Genomic DNA, 21,996 nt, shown 5'->3' with positions numbered 1-21,996 from the left:
ATGATGAAAAGTAGGTGTGTTTTTACAACAGTCCAAGAAAATAGCTTCAATACAGAACAAGCAATGATGTTAACAGTCACCACTAATAAAGTTGATTTAGTACTGGTAGAACCTGCTCTTTATTGACTAATGACTAATTAAAATTATAATAAGTGAATTGCAAAAATATTTTTACACAAGTGTTGGGTGCACCTTCAGTGCTGGATAGACATGTACGTATTAGACCAGGGGTGTCCAAAGTGCGGCCCGGGGGCCATTTGCGGCCCGCAGGTCATTTTTTAACGGCCCCACAGCACATTTTAAAAATACGATTGAAAAAAATAAAAAACATTAAAAGTGGTATTTAAAGAGCAAACAGGTGAAATCTAACAAGAAAATGTAGCAATGTTTACTCTAATCACACAAAGCTGCCATGTAGGCTGTTTTTTTCTTTAAAAAATAATAATGAATCAAAATCAATGTCATTATGAATTATTGACCTATTCAAGGCTCCAATTACGTCACATTAAATATTTTGAGATATTTTTTGGGGAAAATGTTGCATATTTTGTGTTTGCCATGTAAAAAAACGAGCTGTTTTTTTTTTTTTAAAGAAGGGCCTAAAACGAACAAACAAAAAACATAAACAACAATAAAACTTATAATTGACAGATAGATCTGAAGTTGATCTCGAGATTATTGTGTTAAAAGTAAACAGTAAAAAAAAAAAATTATAATTTCTTTTTTAACACTTTAATGAGTAGGACCCTTTTGGATCCCCTACAATTTTAGTGTGATTCGTTTTTAAGTGTCATTGCTCAAAAAATAATAATGAATTCAAATCAATGGTGTTATGAGTTATTGACCTTTTTAAGGCTCCAATTATTATAGGCTCCAATTATTATATAATCTCAAATATCCCACTTATAAATTTTATTGGGTGAAAATATTGCATATTTTGTGTTTTTTTCCATTAAAAAAAGGGTTTTCTGACAAAAAGAGCGTACAATTGAAATCTTTAAAAATGTTATATTTACAGATAGACCTAATGTTGATCTAGAGATTTAAAAACTTGAATAATAACACAAATAATAATACTGAATAATGACACATTTTTTATATGTTTTGGACCAAAACCCTTTGGGGTCCCCGGGATCAAGCCTGAGTGGAAGCCTAAATGTATATTTTTTATACATATATTGTATTGGTTTTTAAAATAAAAAATATCAAAATGGCCCCTGCTAGCTTTGATTTTTCAATGTGCGGCCCTCAGTGGAAAAAGTTTGGACACCCCTGTATTAGACTATGGACAAGCCAGTCAGTATGCATTTAGTGCCATTAAGAGAATAAAGGAAGGGTGGTGGCAATAGAGCTCCTCTCTCCAATTCTTTGCAAAGAATCCCTCCGTTGAATCAGTACCAAGCAGCAGCCTCCCCCACGGAGGGGAAGGAAGAGCAGAGACAGTCTTGTAAGTTGTACCTCGTCTGCACTTCAATGGACCTTTGTGGTCGCTGCCATCCTTCCCCCCCCCCTGGACAGCCCCTGGCAACCCATTCACGAGTGTCACATGGCACTCCCACTCTGCACACATCTCACAATGGCGCCCCTGTCACTGGCAACTCATTGACATGCGTTCACGGGGACGCTCATTTGGGGGAAACGAGCGTGCTCCTCCACTCGATTCAAAGGAAAAGAAGTGGCGGGCTGGGTGGCCAAAGTCTGGCTTCCTGGATACCGGATTCATATTTTTGGAGGAGGAAGTGGCGAGGTGTGTGGGAGCTGGCAACCGCCAACACCTTCAACGGTTAGATCGCCTGAGCAACACTCCGGTTTATCGGTGAAGGAAAAATAATGTTTCTGTAAAAAATATGACTATATTCTTCTATATCCTCAAAAAACATGACATTGTTGTCTTTATACACTATATTGCCAAAAGTATTTGGCCACCTGCCTTTACTCACATATGAACTTGAAGTGCCATCCCATGGAACTGTCCAAAATGTTTTGGTATCCTGGAGCACTCAAAGTTCCTTTCACTGGAACTAAGGGGTCAAGCCAAACTCCTGATAAACCAACCCCACACCATAATTCCTCCTCCACCAAATGTCACACTCTGCACAATGCAGTCCAAAATGTAGCGTTCTCCTGGCAACAAAACCCAAACTGGTCCATCAGATTGCCAGATGGAAAAACGTGATTCATCACTCCAGAGAAGGCGTCCCCACTGCTCTAGAGTCCAGTGGCGATGTGCTTTACACCACTGCATCCCACGCTTTGCATTGGACTTGGTGATGTATGGCTTGGATCAGGCCTGGGCAATTATTTGACTCTGGGGGCCAGATTTAGATAAAAAAGTGTGTCTGGGGGCCGGTATATCTATTTTTAGGAACACTAATACAAAACCTCACAATAATGATTGAAAGCTAAAAACGTTATGACAGACCGCCTTAAAAAACAAAATGGAATTTGACATTTTTTTTACTGAATGAGACACCCAGAATGTACATGAAAATAAAGAATGAGGGATTTACAATATTAACTATGAAGGATAAAACACTGAATATTGACAACATATTTTACAATCAACCGAAACACAACCAAAATGCAACAAACATAGTGAAATATGAACGCGAAGGGTAAAAAAAAAACCCACCTAAAATCTGAGATATCTCATAGTGACCAAAATAACTAATTAGATGACCATAGTAACTAATTAGATGACCATAGTAACTAGTATATCATGCAGATTCCAAGCATTGAAAGACTTAGTATAGTTGAAGACTTACGATCATTAGAGAACATCACTGCACATCATAATGGCAGCTACACTTTCCATCTTAAACATCTAGAACAATTATTTAGGAATGTCCGGCGGGCCAGATTGAAAAGCTCAACGGGCCGCATGTGGCCCCCGGGCCTTAATTTGCCCAGGTCTGGCTTAGATGCAGCTGCTCGGCCATGGAAACCCATTCCATGAAGCTCTCTGCGTACTGTACGTGGGCTAATTGGAAGGTCACAGGAGGTTTGGAGCTCTGTAGCAACTGACTGTGCAGAAAGTCTTTGCACTATGCGCTTCAGCATCCGCTGACCCCTCTCTGTCAGTTTACGTGGCCTACCACTTGGTGGCTGACTTGCTGTTGTTCCCAAACTCTTCACTTTTCTTACAATAAAGTTGACTTTGGAATATTTAATAGCGAGGAAATTTCACGACTGGATTTGTTGCACAGGTGGCATTCTATGACAGTTCCACGCTGGAAATCACTGAGAGCGGCCCATTTTTTCACAAATGTTTGTAGAAAAAGTATCCATGCCTGACTTTATACACTGGGCCAAGTGATTAGGACACCTGATTCTCATTATTTGGATGGGTGGCCAAATACTTTTGGCAATATACTGTATAATGACTTAATTCTCAGTATTTTACATTGTAGAAAAGTCATAGGCTGTCTCAATTGACCACTTCCACACTTTTTTTTGAGTGCGTAATTACGTTCACACTGAGAAGTAGTGCTGTGCAATTTTACGATATATGTTGTAACACCACATAAAATTGTCTATGATACTATATAATATGATCTACCATAAAGTTTGACGAGCAAGGAAACGAGGAAGCAGCTGGTCAGTCCATTATGTTAACATTGGCACACAGGCTTGTGATCACAGTGCCGCTATAAATAGTTTGTCTGCGTTAGCGCTTATAATAACAATATCACTAATACTTGGTTAATATTCAAGTCATGAAATGTAAATGAAGTATTGTTGGTGCTTTTTGGATATTTTTTATAAGGTATTAGGGGCGGAATAAAGGACCTCCCATTGTAAGCAGACTTATTTACATTTATTTAGGAGTTAGAATGCATTTAAAAAAAATACATCCGTTGGCATGTCTTTCATAATGATTGTAAAAGATAGGCAAAATTCCAAAAAAAAGTGCAGTTCCACTTTAATGAGCTGGACGTGAGCCGGACGTGACGTACTGAAAATCCAAGCAATATATCTCATTTATGCTACGTTCACACAGCAAGCCAAAGTGGCCCAAACTGGATTTTTTTTCAATCTAATTGTTTTCCAACTTACTGTTTACACTGCAAGTAAAATGGGATCTTGGAACGGCGTGGCGAAGTTGGTAGAGTGGCCGTGCCAGCAGTTGGAGGGTTGCTGGTTACTGGGGTTCAATCCCCACCCTCTGCCATCCTAGTCACATCCGTTGTGTCCTTGGGCAAGACACTTCACCCTTGCTCCTGATGGCTGCTGGTTAGCGCCTTGCATGGCAGCTCCCGCCATCAGTGTGTGAATGTGTGTGTGAATGGGTGAATGTGGAAATACTGTCAAAGCGCTTTGAGTACCTTGAAAGTAGAAAAGCGCTATACAAGTATAACCCATTTATTTATCATTTATCTTTATGAGACTCCAGTATAAACGCACACAGGCCCCAATGTGGCCCCAATGAGTCCTCAATGTCACTTGTATGCGCAGTTCGGTAAAGTGAAAACAAAGGAAGTTGACCGGATTCTGTAAATGAACAATGAAGTCTCTACTAATACTACAAAATAAAATAAAAGTCGCCACCATAGATATGGTCGCAACGCCATAAAAAATAGTGGGTTTTTTTCCTTGAAAATTAGTTTAAGTAATATAATGTATGAATGGATGTATATGGTGTAATCTTTTTATCGTTGTTCAGTCGAGGAGGCACGGACATCAGCGTGGATCTACGTTAGTTTTATTTTTAAACTCAGATGTAAGCAAATACGCTAAAGCGTCAATTCCGGTCCTTCAATAATTTCTATTTCATTAGAATCAAAATAAATATTCATATATTACATATAGCCTACTACTGACTAGTGATCCACCGAAAATGTGTCTGTTGACAACAGACTTTGCCCACCGAAACCGGATATTGTGATGAAATAACCACTTCCGCTTGCGGCCTGCGTCTTTCCCCACGTACACGAATGACGTAACTCGCCCAAAGTTGACGAAGAAGTCACATTCAACCTGAATGTGACTTCTTCGTCAACTTTGGGCGAGATTAGGCCCTGTCTACATTAAGCCGGATAACTCCTTAAACAAATAATTATTTAGCCTAAGCACCGTGTCAGCCACACTAAACCATCGTTTAAGGTCCCCCCTCCTTAGATAATTTTTTTACACGGGTAAGTGCGCCGTGTATTTCTTGAACCTCCGGCTCTTAGCTTTGTATGGACTCATCAATCGGTTACAAAGTGAGTCCGGAGAGGAGGTGACGCCAGAAACACCGCGCCCCACACAGGAAGTGACGTCAGATAGAACGCTCCACAGCCAGCTTCATAATAAAGCGGTTTCGTAACTCGGAGCTAACCACTGGTAATATGAAGGCGAGTCATCCAGACATGCCCGTGTTTCTCCTTCCGTCTGTACAGACGCTTGTGGAAATCACACATGAATACCTTAAGACAGGGATGTCCAAACTTTTTCCACTTAGGGCCGCACACGGAAAAATTCAAGCATGTGGGGGCCATTTTGATATTTTTCATTTTCAAACCATAACAAAATGTATGGATTTTTTATTTATTTCACCTTTAGGGGTCCGGGGACCAAAAAGGGTCTCAGTCATTAAAATGTTAAAAATAAGTCAGATTATAATTTTTTTATTATTATTTAACGCTTACAGTAAATCTCTATATCAACTTCAAGTTGATATAAAGTAATACAAATTAAAAAAAATGTTTTATGGCTTTTCGGTCAAAAACAACTTAGTTTTTTTTATAGTAAAACTGAAATATGCAGTATTTAGTAATCAGAGCCCTAAAAGATCAATAATGCAGGACACCATTGAATTTAATTATTTCATATTTTTGAGTAATCACAGTGAAAAGATAAATAAAAAATCACTAAATATATTTGGGATCCAAAAGGTGCCCCAATCATAAAGTGATACATTTTTATTAGGTTTTTCTTTTACTTTCAACACTTAAGTTACGAGATCAACTTCAGATATATCTGTCGATTTTATGCTGGAACAATTATTTTGTTTGTTTTATGCGCTTTTGTCAAAGAAAACTTTGATGTTTTATATGGCAACCACACAATATATGCAATATTTACCACATAAAACATTTTAAAGTGAAATATTTGAAGTAATTGGAGCCCTGAAAATAATTCATTATAACATGGATTTTTTGTCTTTTTTTTTTTTTTTGAGCAATGACAAAAAAAGAAAAATAAAGAAAGAAAAAAGAAAAAAAAAACAGCCTGCATGGCAGCTTTTGTGTCAACATTGCAACTTTTTCTCGTTAGATTTCACCTCATTCCACTTTTTTTAATTATCTTTTTTATTTTTACAATAGTATTTCCAGAATGTGTGGCGGGCCGGTAAACAATTAGCTGCGGGTCGCACTTTGGACACCCCTGGGTTAAGAGAAAGCGATTGCAGCTATTTGGGATACAACCCTTCTCAGATGGCAACAGAACTTTCGAATGTCCAGGTCAGCTGTGATTCAACTTACCGAAAAACTTTGTCCATTTGTCGAAGGAGAGTCAACGAGAATGCGGGCTCCCGTGGATGTGATAAAAAAAAGGTAGCGCGTGCTTTGTATTACCTGGCCTACAACAGTGATTGCTTTTGGACTGGCAAAACAGACTGTATCAGTTATTGTCAGCCATGTATGTTGCGGACTCGACGTCTAGGTCCAGAGTATATAAAGTCACCAAAAACGAATGGACAATGAAGGTGAAGGCAAAAGAGTGAGGAGTGTCCTGACCAGATATCTAGATCCCTAGTTTGATTGATGTAAAATGTTCTTTATCACAATGTTTACTTCCACGTGTCCATTAAAGATTTGATTAATTTATGATGGCTCAGGTGTGATTCACTACAATAGGGCCCCATAGCACACTGGATTCCAGTTAATTGAAATACCACAACACTGGATATTGTTCAGATAAGTTAAATCTAATTTAAGAACTTGCACACAAAGCAACACTGGAGGTGACTATGACGTGCGCATTTTCCGCGCATGCGTACTAGGTCGCGCTGCGCCGGCGGACGGAGGGGGGGAGGGGGTCTTAAACGACCATTGTGTGTGTGTGGACAAGGATAAGGTTAGGTGGGATTTACCCAGGATAACCTTAGCCGGCTTAGTGTAGAAGGGGCCTCAGGCCACCGTTTCAAACCCCCTCCATCCGCCGGCGCAACGCGACCTAATATTGCCAACCCTCCCGGTTTTAACGGGAGACTCCCGGTATTCAGCGCCTCTCCCGATAACCTCTCGGCAGAAATTTTCTCCCGACAAACTCCCGGTATTCAGCCGGAGTTGGAGGCCACGCCCCCTCCAGCTCAATGCTGGAGGGGGCGTCAAGTACTTCATACACATATATATATATATATATATATATATATATATATATATATATATATATATATGAAATACTTGAGTTGGTGAATTCTAGCTTAAATATATTCCCCTATTAACCACGCCCCCGCCCCACCCCCCACCTCCCGGTATCGGAGGTCTCAAGGTTGGCAAGTATGCCTAATACGCATGCGCGGAAAATGCACACGTCATAGTCACATCCAGTGTTGCTTTGTGTGCAAGCTCTTAAATTTAACTTATCTGAACAATATCCAGTATTGTGGTATTTCAATTAACTGGAATCCAGTGTGTTGTGGGCATACTTGCCAATCCTCCCGTTTTTAGCGGTAGAATTCCGATATTCAGCGCCTCTCCCGACAACCTCCCGGCAGAGATTTTCTCCCGACAAACTCCCGGTATTCAGCCGGAGCTGGAGGCCACTCCCCCTCCAGCTCAATGCGGACCTGAGACTGAGTGGGGACAGCCTGTTCTCACGTCCGCTTTCCCACAAAATAAACAGCTTGCCTGCCCAAAGACGTCATAACATCTAGGGCTTTTATAGAGTGCACAACTGCGCACACAACAAGGAGACGAAGCAGAAGAACGAGGAAATTACAGACATGGCGGCCGAGATGATATACTCATCATGAACGGAGAAGTTAAACAGGACAATACTGCCATCTAATGGATAGCCACTGGAACACTGAAATTCAAGTATTTTTTTTTTTTTCTATGTAAATAAAATAAAATAAAAATATTTATATATAGCTAGAATTCACTGAAAGTCAAGTATTTCATACATACATATATATATATATATATATATATATATATATATATATATATATATATATATGAAATACTCGAGTTGGTGAATTCTAGCTGTAAATAACCACGCCCCCAACCACGCCCCCCACCCCCTGATGTGGCCTGAATCTGATGCGAAAAGATCAGATTTAAAGCACTTTTGAACGTTTAGACTGGCAAAAAAAAATCTGATCTGTGTCACTTGAGGGCAAAAAAGTTAGATTTGGTGTGCAGTGTAATTGGGGCCATATAATAGCTGCGGGACGAAAATAGCCTCGGAGCCGCACTTTGGACACCCTTATTTTAAAATGTACAAAAAAAGAAATGAAAATAAGTTTTGTTTTTTTAAATAATAAAAGTGAAAGGAGAACTTTCTGGAAATGTTGTTGAATATCCCTATTCTAAAGAAACGGTACTGTTATGATCCGCTGCCCGGATCATGTGCTGTTTGGTTTTTGGATTCCCTCAGTTCCTGTTTTTGTGCACCCTTGACCTTGTTTTCAAGTTACAATGGGTGCCTATTGTTTCCACCTGTCTCTGATTGGTGTTCGGGACGCTCACCTGTTTCCCGAGCACTAATCAGAAGCACTATATATTCCTGCCTTTGCCGGTCAGGCTTCCTAATTTGCGTTATTCAACAGTTGACGACAGTATTTGATTCCTGATTCCGTACATCAGCTTCCACGCTAAGCCCCCTTAGTTTTGCCTCCCGTGCTATGAGCACACCTTTATTTTTCCCTGTATGATTTATCACAATAAATCATTTCCTACCTGCACGCTGTGTCCGGAGTCCGTCTGCATCTTGGGAGAACGACCCCCGCATCACCATGTCGCAGGTACTCTTACTTGAGTACATACGGTATATTGGCTACTCTTTACCCACAGTATGACACAGTATGTTGAATGATGCCACCGCACAAACAGCGGCGGCAATGAAAAAAAGGGAGGAGATAATCAGACTACATCCACTTTTTGTGTGCACTTCTCCTCCAAAATCCAGTTTGGGCCACTTTGGCTTGCAGTGTAAACGTATCATAAATGAGATATATTGCTTGGATTTTCATGACGTCACATCCGGCTCACATCCAGTTTATTAAATGGGAACTGCACTTTTACAATCATTATGAAAGACATGACAACAGATGTATTTTTTTATGCATTCTAACTCGTAAATAAAAGTCTGCTTAAAATGTGAGGTCCTTTATTCCGCCCCTAATACCTTATAAAAAAAATGTCCAAAAAGCACCAACAATACTTCATTTACATTTCATGACTTGAATATTAACCAAGTATTAGTGATATTGTTATTATAAGCGCTAACGCAGACAAACTATTTATAGCGGCACTGTGATGACAAGCTTGTGTGCCAATGTTAACATAATGGACTGATCAGCTGCTTCCTCGTTTCCTTGCTCGTCAAACTTTATGGTAGATCATGAATCATGCCTCTCACCTGGATAGTAGAAGGACGAGGACGTATTCCGACAAGTTGGTACACTTTGACTGTCAAATTAAACCCGGGAATGGCGAGAATGACACGAAAAGACGCTTGGTTTCACCCCCCCTTTTCTTCGCAAGGATTATGAGACATTCTTCATCCAAATGGGAATATAATAAGATTCTATCAGTCGGCATCCTAATGACAGCAGACCTTGTACAGTAAGTGATATTTTATTATGTGTGTTTGCTCTCATAAAGTCTGCAGTGAGTAATAATTAGAGCAACGTTGCAATGCGTTTTTGAAATTAATGCGCCGCCTATGCTTGGAATTATTAAAATACGTAAATATTAAATGTTATTATAACATGGTACACTTTGACAGCCAATTTAGACCCCGGAATGGCGAGGACGACACGAAAAGACGCTTGGTTTAACCCCCCCTTTCTTCGGGAGGATTATGAGACATTCTTCATCCAAATGGGAATATAACAAGATTCTATCACTTGGCATCCTAATGACAGCAGACCTTGTACAGTAAGTGATGTTTTATTATGTTTGTTAAATCTCATGAAGTCTGCCGTGAGTAATAATCAGTGATGGAGTTGAAATTTTTTTTTAAATGTGATCCGTTTCATGTCTATAAAACATTAAAGGCTTACTGAAATGAATTTTTTTTATTTAAACGGGGATAGCAGATCCATTCTATGTGTCATACTTGATCATTTTGCGATATTGCCATATTTTTGCTGAAAGGATTTAGTATAGAACAACGACGATAAAGTTCGCAACTTTTGGTCGCTGATAAAAAAAGCCTTGCCTATACCGGAAGTAGCGTGACGTCACAGGAGGAAGGATTCCTCACAATTCCCCGTTGTTTACAATGGAGCGAGAGAGATTCGGACCGAGAAAGCGACGATTACCCCATTAATTTGAGCGAGGATGAAAGATTCGTGGATGAGGAACGTTAGAGTGAAGGACTAGAGAGGCAGTGCAGGGTGTATCTTTTTTCGCTCTGACCGTAACTTAGGTACAAGGTCTCATTGGATTCCACACACTCTCCTTTTTCTATTGTGGATCACGGATTTGTATTTTAAACCACCTTGGATACTATATCCTCTTGAAAATGAGAGTCGAGAATGCGAAATGGACATTCACAGTGACTTTTATCCCCACGACAATACATTGTTGACGCACTTTAGCTACGGAGCTAACGTGATAGCATCGGGCTCAAATTCAGATAGAAACAAAATTTTAAAAAACCTTGACTGGAAGGATAGACAGAAGATCAACAATACTATTAAACCATGAACATGTAAATACACGGTTAATAATTTCCAGCTTGGCGAAGCTTAACAATTGAAGCTAACTACGGAGCGGCGGCGGCGGCGGCGGGCGTTGTAGCTTTCGACGACACCCCGGCCGCCATCAGAGTCTGCAAGAAACATATATTTCCCCAAAGTTACGTACGTGACATGCACATAGCGACATGCACATAGCGACATGCACATAGCGACACGCACGTACGGGCAAGCGATCAAATGTTTGGAAGCCAAAGCTGTACTCACGGTAGTGCGTCTTGTATCAAGCTCAAACACAACACAACCTCCTGGTTGTGTTGCTGTAGTCCGCTGCTAATAAACCGATCGCACCTACAACTTTCTTATTTGCAGTCTCCATTGTCCATAAAACAAATTGCAAAAGATTCACCAACACAGATGTCCAGAATACTGTGGAATTGTTCGATGAAAACAGAGCAGTTTGTATGGTGACACATTGGGTCCGAATACTTCCCTTGCCGTCGTGACGTCACGCGCATACGTCATCATACATAGACGTTTCCAACCGGAAGTTTAGCGGGAAATTTAAAATTGCACTTTATAAGTTAACCCGGCCGTATTGGCATGTGTTGCAATGTTAAGATTTCATCATTGATATATAAACTATCAGACTGCGTGGTCTGTAGTAGTGGGTTTCAGTAGGCCTTTAATGGAGGTGTTTGGATGTTTTTCAAGGGCAGCTCCCATTTGCTCCATTGTAAACAGACTTTTGATAAAGAATAAAAGTGAAAGGAGAACTTTCTGGAAATTTAGTTGAATATCCCTATTCTAAAGGAACAGTACTCTTACTTGAGTACATACAGTCGTGGTTTACATACACTTGTAAAGAACATAATGTCATGGCTGTCTTGAGTTTCCAGTAATTTCTACAACTCTTATTTTTTTGTGATAGCGTGATTGCAGCACATACTTGTTGGTCACAAAAACATTGATTCATGAAGTTTGGTTCTTTTATGAATTTATTATGGGTCTACTGAAAATGTGACCAAATCTGCTGGGTCAAAAGTATACATACAGCAATGTTCATATTTGGTTACATGTTCCTTGGCAAGTTTCACTGCAATAAGGCGCTTTTGGTAGCCATCCACAAGCTTCTGGCAAGCTTCTGGTTGAATTTGTGACCACTCCTCTTGACAAAATTAGTGCAGTTCAGCTAAAGTTGTTGGTTTTCTGACATGTACTTGTTTCTTCAGCATTGTCCACGCGTTTAAGTCAGGACTTTAGGAAGGCCATTCTAAAACCTTAATTTTAGCTTGATTTAGCCATTCCTTTACCACTTTTGACGTGTGTTTGGGGTCATTGTCCTGTTGGAACACCCAACTGCGCCCAAGACCCAACCTCCGGGCTGATGATTTTAGGTTGTCCTGAAGAATTTGGAGGTAATCCTCCTTTTTCATTGTCCCATTTACTCTCTGTAAAGCACCAGTTCCATTGGCAACAAAACATGCCCAGAGCATAATACTACCACCACCATGCTTGACGGTAGGCCTGGTGTTCCTGGGATTAAAGGCACCACCATGCTTGACGGTAGGCCTGGTGTTCCTGGGATTAAAGGCCTCACCTTTTCTCCTCCAAACACATTGCTGGGTATTGTGGCCAAACACCTCCATTTTTGTTTCATCTGAACACAGAACTTTCCTCCAGAAGATCTTATCTTATAATGTCAGATGAAACAAAAATGACTACCAAAAGCACCTGCACTTTTGAGTTCACACCTGTATCAATATCCGAGGTAAACAGTGCACTAAAGAGCCTGGACACAACTAAAGCAGCAGGACCTGACCAAATTGAACCCTTTTTCTTAAAATTGGCTGCTGATTTTGTTGCTGAGCCTCTCTCGCATATTTTTAACCTAAGTCTAACAAGTAAAAGCATTCCAAAAATCTGGAAATCGGCCTTTGTTCTTCCCCTGCTAAAAGGGGGTGAACCCACAAATATAAATAATTACAGACCAATTTCTAAATTATGCATTTTAGCAAAATTGTTTGAGAAGATCATCAGTAACCAGCTAGAGGATTTTTTTAGAATCAAACAATATTTTATCTCCATTTCAATCTGGTTTTAGAAAACAGCATAGCACTATTACAGCTGCTCTTAAGGTCTTCAATGATTTAATCGAGGCTGTAGACGGCAAGAAATATTGTGTCGCCCTATTTATTGATTTGTCAAAAGCATTTGACACAGTAGACCACAGTCTGTTAATTCAAGCCCTTCATCACGTTGGATTATCTAAAAATGCAGCTGCTTGGTTCACAGACTATCTCTCCAGCAGAACACAATGTGTACAGGTGGCTGGGACCACCTCTTCATTACTGGACATTACCAAAGGCGTTCCACAAGGCTCAGTGCTGGGGCCCATTTTATTTTCTATCTACATAAATAATCTTTGTAATAATTTGTCAAATGCAATGTACCATTTTTATGCAGACGACACCATTATTTATTGCTGTTCAACCTCCATCACTCAGGCTTTTGAGTTTTTACAAGCTGCTTTTGATGTCATCCAGACTCGCTTATTTGATCTTAAATTGGTTTTAAATACAGATAAAAGCAAGGTAATGGTTTTCTCTCATTCAAGGGTGCTACTGGAAAATATTCCAAATATTGTAACATCAAATGGAAACCCTATAGAGCAGGTCTTAAATTACAAGTACTTGGGTTTTACTCTTGATCAAGAGCTTTCATTTAAAGCCCATATTAACAACTTGGTCTCTAAGCTTAGGGTAAAGCTTGGTTTCTTTTTTAGAAATAAAAACTGCTTCTCTCTTAAAGTCAGAAAGAAATTGGTGACAGCAACTATCTTGCCTGTAATTGATTATGGAGACGTGCTTTATTTTAGTGCTTCATCTAAATGCCTCCAGTCCTTGGACACTGTTTTTCATTCAGCACTAAGATTTGTTACTGGCTGTCGTAGTCTCACCCACCATTGTCAACTGTATATGAAGTCAGACTTATCTTCATTGAGTGCACGCAGATACACACATTGGCTGACTTTAATTTATAAGGCTCTTTTAGGTTTAATACCTCCATACTTGTGTACTCTGTTACAAAGAAAAAGCAGCTCTTACGCATTACGTTCTAACAATTTGTATGTTTTAACTGTTCCTCATGTACGGACTGAATTTGGCAAAAGAGCTTTTGGCATTGCTGCCCCTATGGCATGGAATGAATTGCAGACGAAACTGAAACTTACAGAACTACTTCCATTTGGAGCCTTCCGTTCTGTCCTGAGGGACAAACAGCGAGAGACGTTTGCACAGTGCCTGTGTTTTTAAAGATGTAAATCTCTGTTGTTTTACAGTTCTCTTATGTATTTTAAAATGTATGTCTTAATGTATTTATTTTGAAACTGCTCTGTGACATGTGCTGTTGACTTTTATCTCCACGAAAGAGATCTTGATCTCAATGGGTTTTCTTATCTGGTTAAATAAAGGTTCTATAAAAGCGCCTTATTGCAGTGAAACTTGCCAAGGGACATTTAACCAAATATTAACATTGCTGTATGTATACTTTTGACCCAGCATATTAGGTCACATTTTCAGTAGAACCATAATAAATTCATAAAAGAACCAAACTTCATGAATGTTTTTTGTCACCAACAACTATGTGCACCAATCACTCTATCACAAAAAAAATAAGAGTTGTAGAAATTATTGGAAACTCAAGACAGCCATTACATTATGTTCTTTTGACCAGTGGTCCCCAACCACCGGTCCGGGGACCGGTACCGGTCCGTGACACATTTTCTACCGGGCCGCACAGAAACATTAACTAATTAGCAAGGGTTCTTAACCTGTTTGACCTCAGGACCCAACTTTTCCACTACAGAGGGACCACTCCAATATTAACACTGAATTGGGGATCTTGCACTTGATTTTGAGCATATTCAATAAAATAAATGATATAAAAGTATGTGTTAATCACAAAGATTATTATTAATTTAACGGATAAACCTTAGGCTTAGGTCAGGCTGATTAGGAAAAGTACTAACCAAATAAACAATACATGTACATACAATGCGTATTATAATAATAATAGTAATAATGATAAATGTAATAATGGATTAGATTTTATAATGCGCTTTTCTATTATTAGATACTCAAAGTGCTCACAGAGAAGTGGGAACCCATCATTCATTCACACCTGGTGGTGGTAAGCTACATTTGTAGTCACAGCTGTCCTGGGGTAGACTGACTTATGAATTATGTTGTGCTAAAACAAATAAGCTGAATTAATATAAAATATTTTTCTTAACTAAACTGTCAATAAAATTAAAGCGCAAATGGAAATACAGCTTCACAACTTTAGTCATAATTTTTGCGCTTAAGAAATTAGCGCCAGACTTCTTCTGTTAGTTTCATATTGTCATTACTGCCACAAGTGGTAAAAAATTGTAAAAGCGGAAAAATGGACCCATCCATCCATTTTCTACCGCTTGTCCCTTTTGGGGTCGCGGGGGGGGGGTGCTGGAGCCTATCTCAGCTGCATTCGGGCGTAAGGCGGTGTACACCCTGGACAAGTCGCCACCTCATCACAGGGCGGAAAAATGGACCACAGCTGAAAAAAACAGATATATTACAGTCTAGGGGGCGCTATAGTTAAGAAGGTTAAGAAACATTGGTATATGGGTGTCAAACTCTGGCCCGCGGGCTAAATGTGGCCCGCTGTGTAATCTCATTTGGTCCTTGAGGCAATATCAAATTAACATTAGAGCTGGCCCGCCGGTATTATACAGCACCGCATTCACCGCTTTTACTCGTACTTGCCAACCCTCCCGATTTTCCCGGGAGACTCACGAATTTCAGTGCCCCTCCCGATAATCTCCCGGGGCAACCATTCTCCCGATTTCCACCCGGGCAACAATATTGGGGGCGTGCTTTAAAGGCACCGCCTTTAGCGTAATCTACAACCTGTCGTCACGTCTGCTTTTCCTCCATACAAACAGCGTGCCGGCCCAGTCACATAACATATTCGGCTTTTGTACACACATAAGGGAATGCAAGGCATACTTGGTCAACAGCCATACAGGTCACACTGAGGCTGGCCGTATAAACAACTTTAACACTGTTACAAATATGCGCCACACTGTGAACCCACACCAAACAAGAATGACAAACACATTTCGGGAGCACATCCGCACCGTAACACAACATAAACACAACAGAACAAATACCCAGAACCCCTTGCAGCACTAACTCTTTCAGGACGCTACAATACACCCCCCAACCCCCTCCCCGCTACCACCAAACCCCGCCCACATCAACCCCCCATGCACTTTCTCTTGCTACTTCAAGGCTTGAATGTTTGATTCATTCATTATTGTTATTTTATTTTCAAATTTATTATTAGCCTGTGGAAAAAGTTGATTTTGATATTTACCTCAGAAGGCTGCAAATAGAAAAGAGGCATTCAATTTTTATTTAAATGTTATTTGATATGCCATTGATATTTTTTTTATTATTATTTGAAACTCGATTTTGCATGACACTATAAAGTTATATAAGCCTTGCTTGTTCAATATTCAATGCAAAACTTGTTTGGGTCCCTATCAAAAGGTTAATTTGTTAAACCTTGGCCCGCGGCTTTGTTCAGTTTTAAATTTTGGCCCACTCTGTATTTGAGTTTGACACCCCTGGTGTATGCCGTCAACGTGCCGGGGACCCTCTCTTCGCAAAGAAACACGCCCAATTGCTCCCACTACTTTAGCATTATGGTGAGTGGATTTTTCATGCTCATTTTTTCCCCCCCTGTTTTTATCTGCCACACGTGGAAAGCCGGTCCGTGAAAATAATGCATACATTAAACCGGGGTCCCCGTTTGAAAAAAAGGTTGGGGACCCCTACTTTTGACCACGACTGTATATCGGCTACTCTCTACCACAGCATGACACAGTATGTTGAATGATGGCACCGCACAAACAGCGGCGGCAACGAGAAAAAGGGAGGGGATAATCAGACTACGTGCACTTTTTGTGTGCGCTTCTCCTCCTCCCTCATTCCGTAGAGCTGCCATCACTGCCCACGCACACGACCCCGCAGCTTCGGTCACGGTTGTGTGTCTTCTGGCCTTGGTGGGAGGACGACGTGTGGATCGAGGAAGGTGTGGGGAAACCAGTTTACGTGCGGAACGTGCCTATCGTCAAGACCGCTTTCCATCATTCGTGGATTTAAGGACGCGTTCACGCGTGTTTTTTTGTGTGAGTGTGTGTGTGTGTATGTGTCTTTTTTTTTTAAAGGACCGTGAAGTAAACAGAAGAGCAGCTAGCTTGGTGAGTGGACGCGCTTTCTCTCCCATCCACTTAACATGGATTCACTACTAGCTAGCTAACGTCACTTGGCAACGAGCAGTGATGCTACAGTAGCCACATTTCGGGGGAAATAAACACCCGACATGTGCTCAACGCATTCGTTTAAATGGCGTCAGTGAATATTTTCCTCGTGGTAATTTTGTGGACGTAAACGTATAGGTGGGCTATTTTTTTTATTTATTAATTTTTTTTTACTGCGCCGGGGATTTTTAAGCTAGCTCGCCAGCTATACGCCCAGGGGGCTCTCGCGTCCTTTTTGGAGAGGTTACATCAGGACTATGTGACACTTTGCTGCCAATTAAAGATGCCAAGCTTACCTTGACGTACGCCACAATGTTGGCAATGTTCCTGTCTGTTGTGGTCAAATGTCACGTTGAAAAAAAACACAACAGTGTATTTGTGTGCTAAATTAAAAAAAGTGTGTATTGCCATACTGCTAAAGTGACCACACTGTTATTTCTTCGACTACTTCGCATTTATATGGAGCAGTGATTTTCAACCACTGTGCCGTAGTGACATATTGTCTGGTGTGCCGCTGAAAACTATGCAATTTCACCTAATTGGTCCAAAAAATATTTTTTTGCAAATCAATAATCATAATAATGTGCCGTTATCTAGTGCCTGTGCTGTGTAGAGCTTTGCAGGGTAATCTTGTGATACTCCATATCAGCATACTTGCCAACCTTGAGACCCCCGAATTCGGGAGATTATACACCGATTAAACATGGGCGATTTATGGCACTTTTGATACAAATCTAATGGAAACTTTTAATCTACGGTCGCTTCAACGTTTTTTGTTTTTTTAAAGCTAAAAGGCCTACTGAAATGAAATGTTCTTATTTAAACGGGGATAGCAGGTCCATTCTATGTGTCATACTTGATCATTTCGTGATATTGCCATATTTTTGCTGAAATGATTTAGTAGAGAACATCGACGATAAAGTTCGCAACTTTTGGTCGCTGATAAAAAAAAGCCTTGCCTGTACCGGAAGTAGCGTTACGTCACAGGTTGTGGAGCGCCTCACATCTGCACATTGTTTACAATCATGGCCAGCAGCAGCGAGAGCGATTCGGACCGATAAAGCGACGATTACCCCATTAATTTGAGCGAGGATGAAAGATTTGTGGATGAGGAAAGTGAGAGTGAAGGATTAGAGGGCAGTGGAAGCGATTCAGATAGGGAAGATGCTGTGAGAGGCGGGTGGGACCTGATATTCAGCTGGGAATGACTAAAACAGTAAATAAACACAAGACATATATATACTCTATTAGCCACAATACAACCAGGCTTATATTTAATATGCCACAAATTAATCAGCATAACAAACACCTCTCCCTTCCCGTCCATATAACCCGCCAATACAACTCAAACACCCGCACAACACACTCAATCCCACAGCCCAAAGTACCGTTCACCTCCCCAAAGTTCATACAGCACATATATTTCCCCAAAGTTACGTACGTGACATGCACATAGCGGCACACACGTACGGGCAAGCGATCAAATGTTTGGAAGCCAAAGCTGCATACTCACGGTAGCGCTACTGCTATCCAACTCAAAGTCCTCCTGGTTGTGTTGCTGCAGCCGGCCGCTAATACACCGATCCCACCCACAGCTTTCTTCTTTGCTGTCTTCATTGTTCATTAAACAAATTGCAAAAGATTCACCAACACAGATGTCCAGAATACTGTGGAATTTTGCGATGAAAACAGACGACTTAATAGCTGGCCACAATGGTGTCCCAATATGTCCGCACAATCCGTGATGTCACGCGCAAACGTCATCATACCGAGACGTTTTCAGCAGAATATTTTGCGGGAAATTTAAAATGGCACTTTACTAATCTAACCCGGCTGTATTGGCATGTGTTGCAATGTTAAGATTTCATCATTGATATATAAACTATCAGACTGCGTGGTCGGTAGTAGTGGGTTTCAGTAGGCCTTTAATCTACGCATTTTTGGCCTAAATTAACCTATTATTTATTTATTTTTTGACAATTTTGTCATTATGGGGTATTGTCTGTACAATTTTGAGGACAACATGAATTTATTCCATTTTGGAATAAGGCTGTAACTAGAGATGTCCGATAATGGCTTTTTTGCCGATATCCGATATTCCGATATTGTCCAACTCTTAATTACCGATTCCGATATCAACCGATACCGATACATACAGTCGTGGAATTAACACATTATTATGCCTAATTTTGTTGTGATGCCCCACTGGATGCATTAAAGGCCTACTGAAATGATTTTTTTAAATTTAAACGGGAATAGCAGATCCATTCTATGTGTCATACTTGATCATTTCGCGATATTGCCATATTTTTGCTGAAAGGATTTAGTAGAGAAAATCGACGATAAAGTTCGCAACTTTTGCTCGCTGATAAAAAAAGCCTTGCCTGTACCGGAAGTAGCGTGACGTCACAGGAGCTAGGATTCCTCACAATTCCCCGGTGTTTACAATGGAGCGAGAGAGATTCGGACCGAGAAAGTGATGATTACCCCATTAATTTGAGCGAGGATGAAAGATTCGTAGATGAGGAACGTTACAGTGAATGACTTGAGAGGCAGCGATGGACGTATCTTTTTTCGCTCTGACCGTAACTTAGGTACAAGCTGGCTCATTGGATTCCACACTCTCCTTTTTTTATTGTAGATCACAGATTTGTATTTTAAACCACCTCGGATACTATATCCTCTTGAAAATGAGAGTCGAGAACGCGAAATGGACATTCAGTGCCTTTTATCTCCACGACAATACATCAGCGAAATGCTTTAGCTACGAGCTAACGTGATAGCATCTTGCTTTAACTGCATATAGAAACAAAAGAAATAAACCCCTGACTGGAAGTATAGATTGAAAATCAACAATACTATTAAACCGTGGACATGTAAATACACGGTTAATGCTTTCCAGGCTGGCGAAGGTTAACAATGCTGTGCTAACGACGCCATTGAAGCAAACTTAGCAACCGGACTGCACAGAGCTATGCTAAAAACATTAGCTCTCCACCTACGCCAGCCAGCCCTCATTTGCTCATCAACACCCGTGCTCACCTGCGTTCCAGCGATCGGCAGAAGCACGAAGGACTTCACCCGATGCGTTTGGCGGCCCGGAGACGTAGGAAGTCAAGGTGAAGTCGGCGGCTAGCACGGCTAGCGCTCCAACAAAGTCCTCCTGGTTGTGTTGCTGTAGTCCGCTGCTAATACACTGATCCCACCCACAACTGTCTTCTTTGCAGCCTTCAGTGTTCATTAAAAAAATTGCAAAAGATGTCCAGAATACTGTGGAATTATGAAATGAAAACAGAGCTTTTTGTATAGGATTCTACGGGGTACCATAACTTCCGTTACTCGGACTTCGTCACGCGCATACGTCATCATACCGCGATGTTTCAGCCGGATATTTCCCGGGAATTTTAAAATGTCACTTCATAAGTTAACCCGGCCCTATTGGCATGTGTTGCAATGTTAAGATTTCATCATTGATATATAAACTATCAGACTGCGTGGTCGGTAGTAGTGGCTTTCAGTAGGCCTTTAAACAATGTAACAAGGTTTTTCCAAAATAAATCAACGCAAGTTATGGAAAAAAATGCCAACATGGCACTGCCATATTTATTATTGAAGTCACAAAGTGCATTATTTTTTTTAACATGCCTCAAAACAGCAGCTTGGAATTTGGGACATGCTCTCCCTGAGAGAGCATGAGGATGGTTGAGGTGGGCGGGGTTGAGGTGGAGGGGTAGGGGGTAGCAGGGGGTGTATATTGTAGCGTCCCGGAAGAGTTGGTGCTGCAAGGGGTTCTGGGTATTTGTTCTGTTGTGTTACGGTGCGGATGTTCTCCCGAAATGTGTTTGTCATTCTTGTTTGGTGTGGGTTCACAGTGTGGCGCATATTTGTAACAGTGTTAAAGTTGTTTATACGTCTACCCTCAGTGTGACCTGTATGGCTGTTGATCAAGTATGCCTTGCGTTCACTTCTGTGTGTTTAAAAGCCGCATATGTTATGTGACTGGGCCGGCACACTGTTTGTATGGAGGAAAAGCGGACGTGACGACAGGTTGTAGAGGACGCTAAAGGCAGTGCCTTTAAGGCACGCCCCCAATATTGTTGTCCGGGTGGAAATTGGGAGAGATTCGGGAGAATGGTTGCCCCGGGAGGTTTTCGGGAGGGGCACTGAAATTCGGGAGTCTCCCGGTAAAACGGGAGTGTTGGCAAGTATGCATATCAGTAGGTGGCAGCAGGTAGTTCATTGCTTTGTAGAAGTCGGAATGCGTCGAGGATGGTTTGTCGTGATCCCAATATGCAGATAAAATCAAAAAATTAACAAAAGGCAGGAAAAGGCACCGAAGCATAGGGATGGCTATGTAAAACAAAAGTAAAACTGAACTGGCTACGAAGTCAACAAAAACAGAATGCTGAACTACAGCAAAAACTTACAGCGTGTGGAGCAAAGACGGCGTCCACAAAGCACATCCGTACATTACATTACAATCAACAATGTCCCCACAAAGAAGGATAGCGTACGCACAACTGAAATAGTTTTGATTGTGAAAACAAAGCAGGTCCGGGCAATAGCACTCAAAGGAAGGCGTGAACCTGCTACAGGAGAACACCAACAAAACAGGAAGGGTCACCAAAATAACAGCGCAAGACAGGAACTAAAGCACTACACAGAGGAAACAACAACAAACTCAAAATAAGGCACGACAACCTGGTGGAGTTTCATTTTTTAACCTTTTCTGCTGGTGGTGTGCCTCCGATTTTTTTTAATGAAAAAAATG

The 21,996-nt window shown here is 40.8% G+C and overlaps 1 protein-coding gene across 4 annotated transcripts in view; it reads left to right on the top strand.

Moving 5' to 3' along the window:
* The first annotated feature begins 1,653 nt into the window (after positions 1 to 1,653).
* rnf24 (ring finger protein 24) overlaps positions 1,654 to 21,996 on the top strand; it is a 78,083-nt gene continuing 57,740 nt past the window's right edge. The window contains exons 1-3 of one of the 4 annotated variants that reach the window (XM_062027087.1): positions 1,654 to 1,783; positions 9,699 to 9,779; positions 9,943 to 10,094. In XM_062027087.1, coding sequence (XP_061883071.1) covers positions 10,018 to 10,094 — 77 coding nt within the window. In that variant the 5' untranslated portion in view covers positions 1,654 to 1,783; positions 9,699 to 9,779; positions 9,943 to 10,017. Of the gene's footprint in view, positions 1,784 to 8,779; positions 8,957 to 9,698; positions 9,780 to 9,942; positions 10,095 to 16,561; positions 16,611 to 16,809; positions 17,166 to 21,996 lie in introns of those variants that run through there. The other 3 variants (XM_062027090.1, XM_062027089.1, XM_062027088.1) reach the window with 3 other exon arrangements.

The sequence above is a fragment of the Entelurus aequoreus genome, linkage group LG18 (genome assembly GCF_033978785.1).
Source record: "Entelurus aequoreus isolate RoL-2023_Sb linkage group LG18, RoL_Eaeq_v1.1, whole genome shotgun sequence".
NCBI classification, from domain to species: Eukaryota; Metazoa; Chordata; class Actinopteri; order Syngnathiformes; family Syngnathidae; genus Entelurus; species Entelurus aequoreus.
This window is presented reverse-complemented; position numbering and strand designations above follow the sequence as displayed.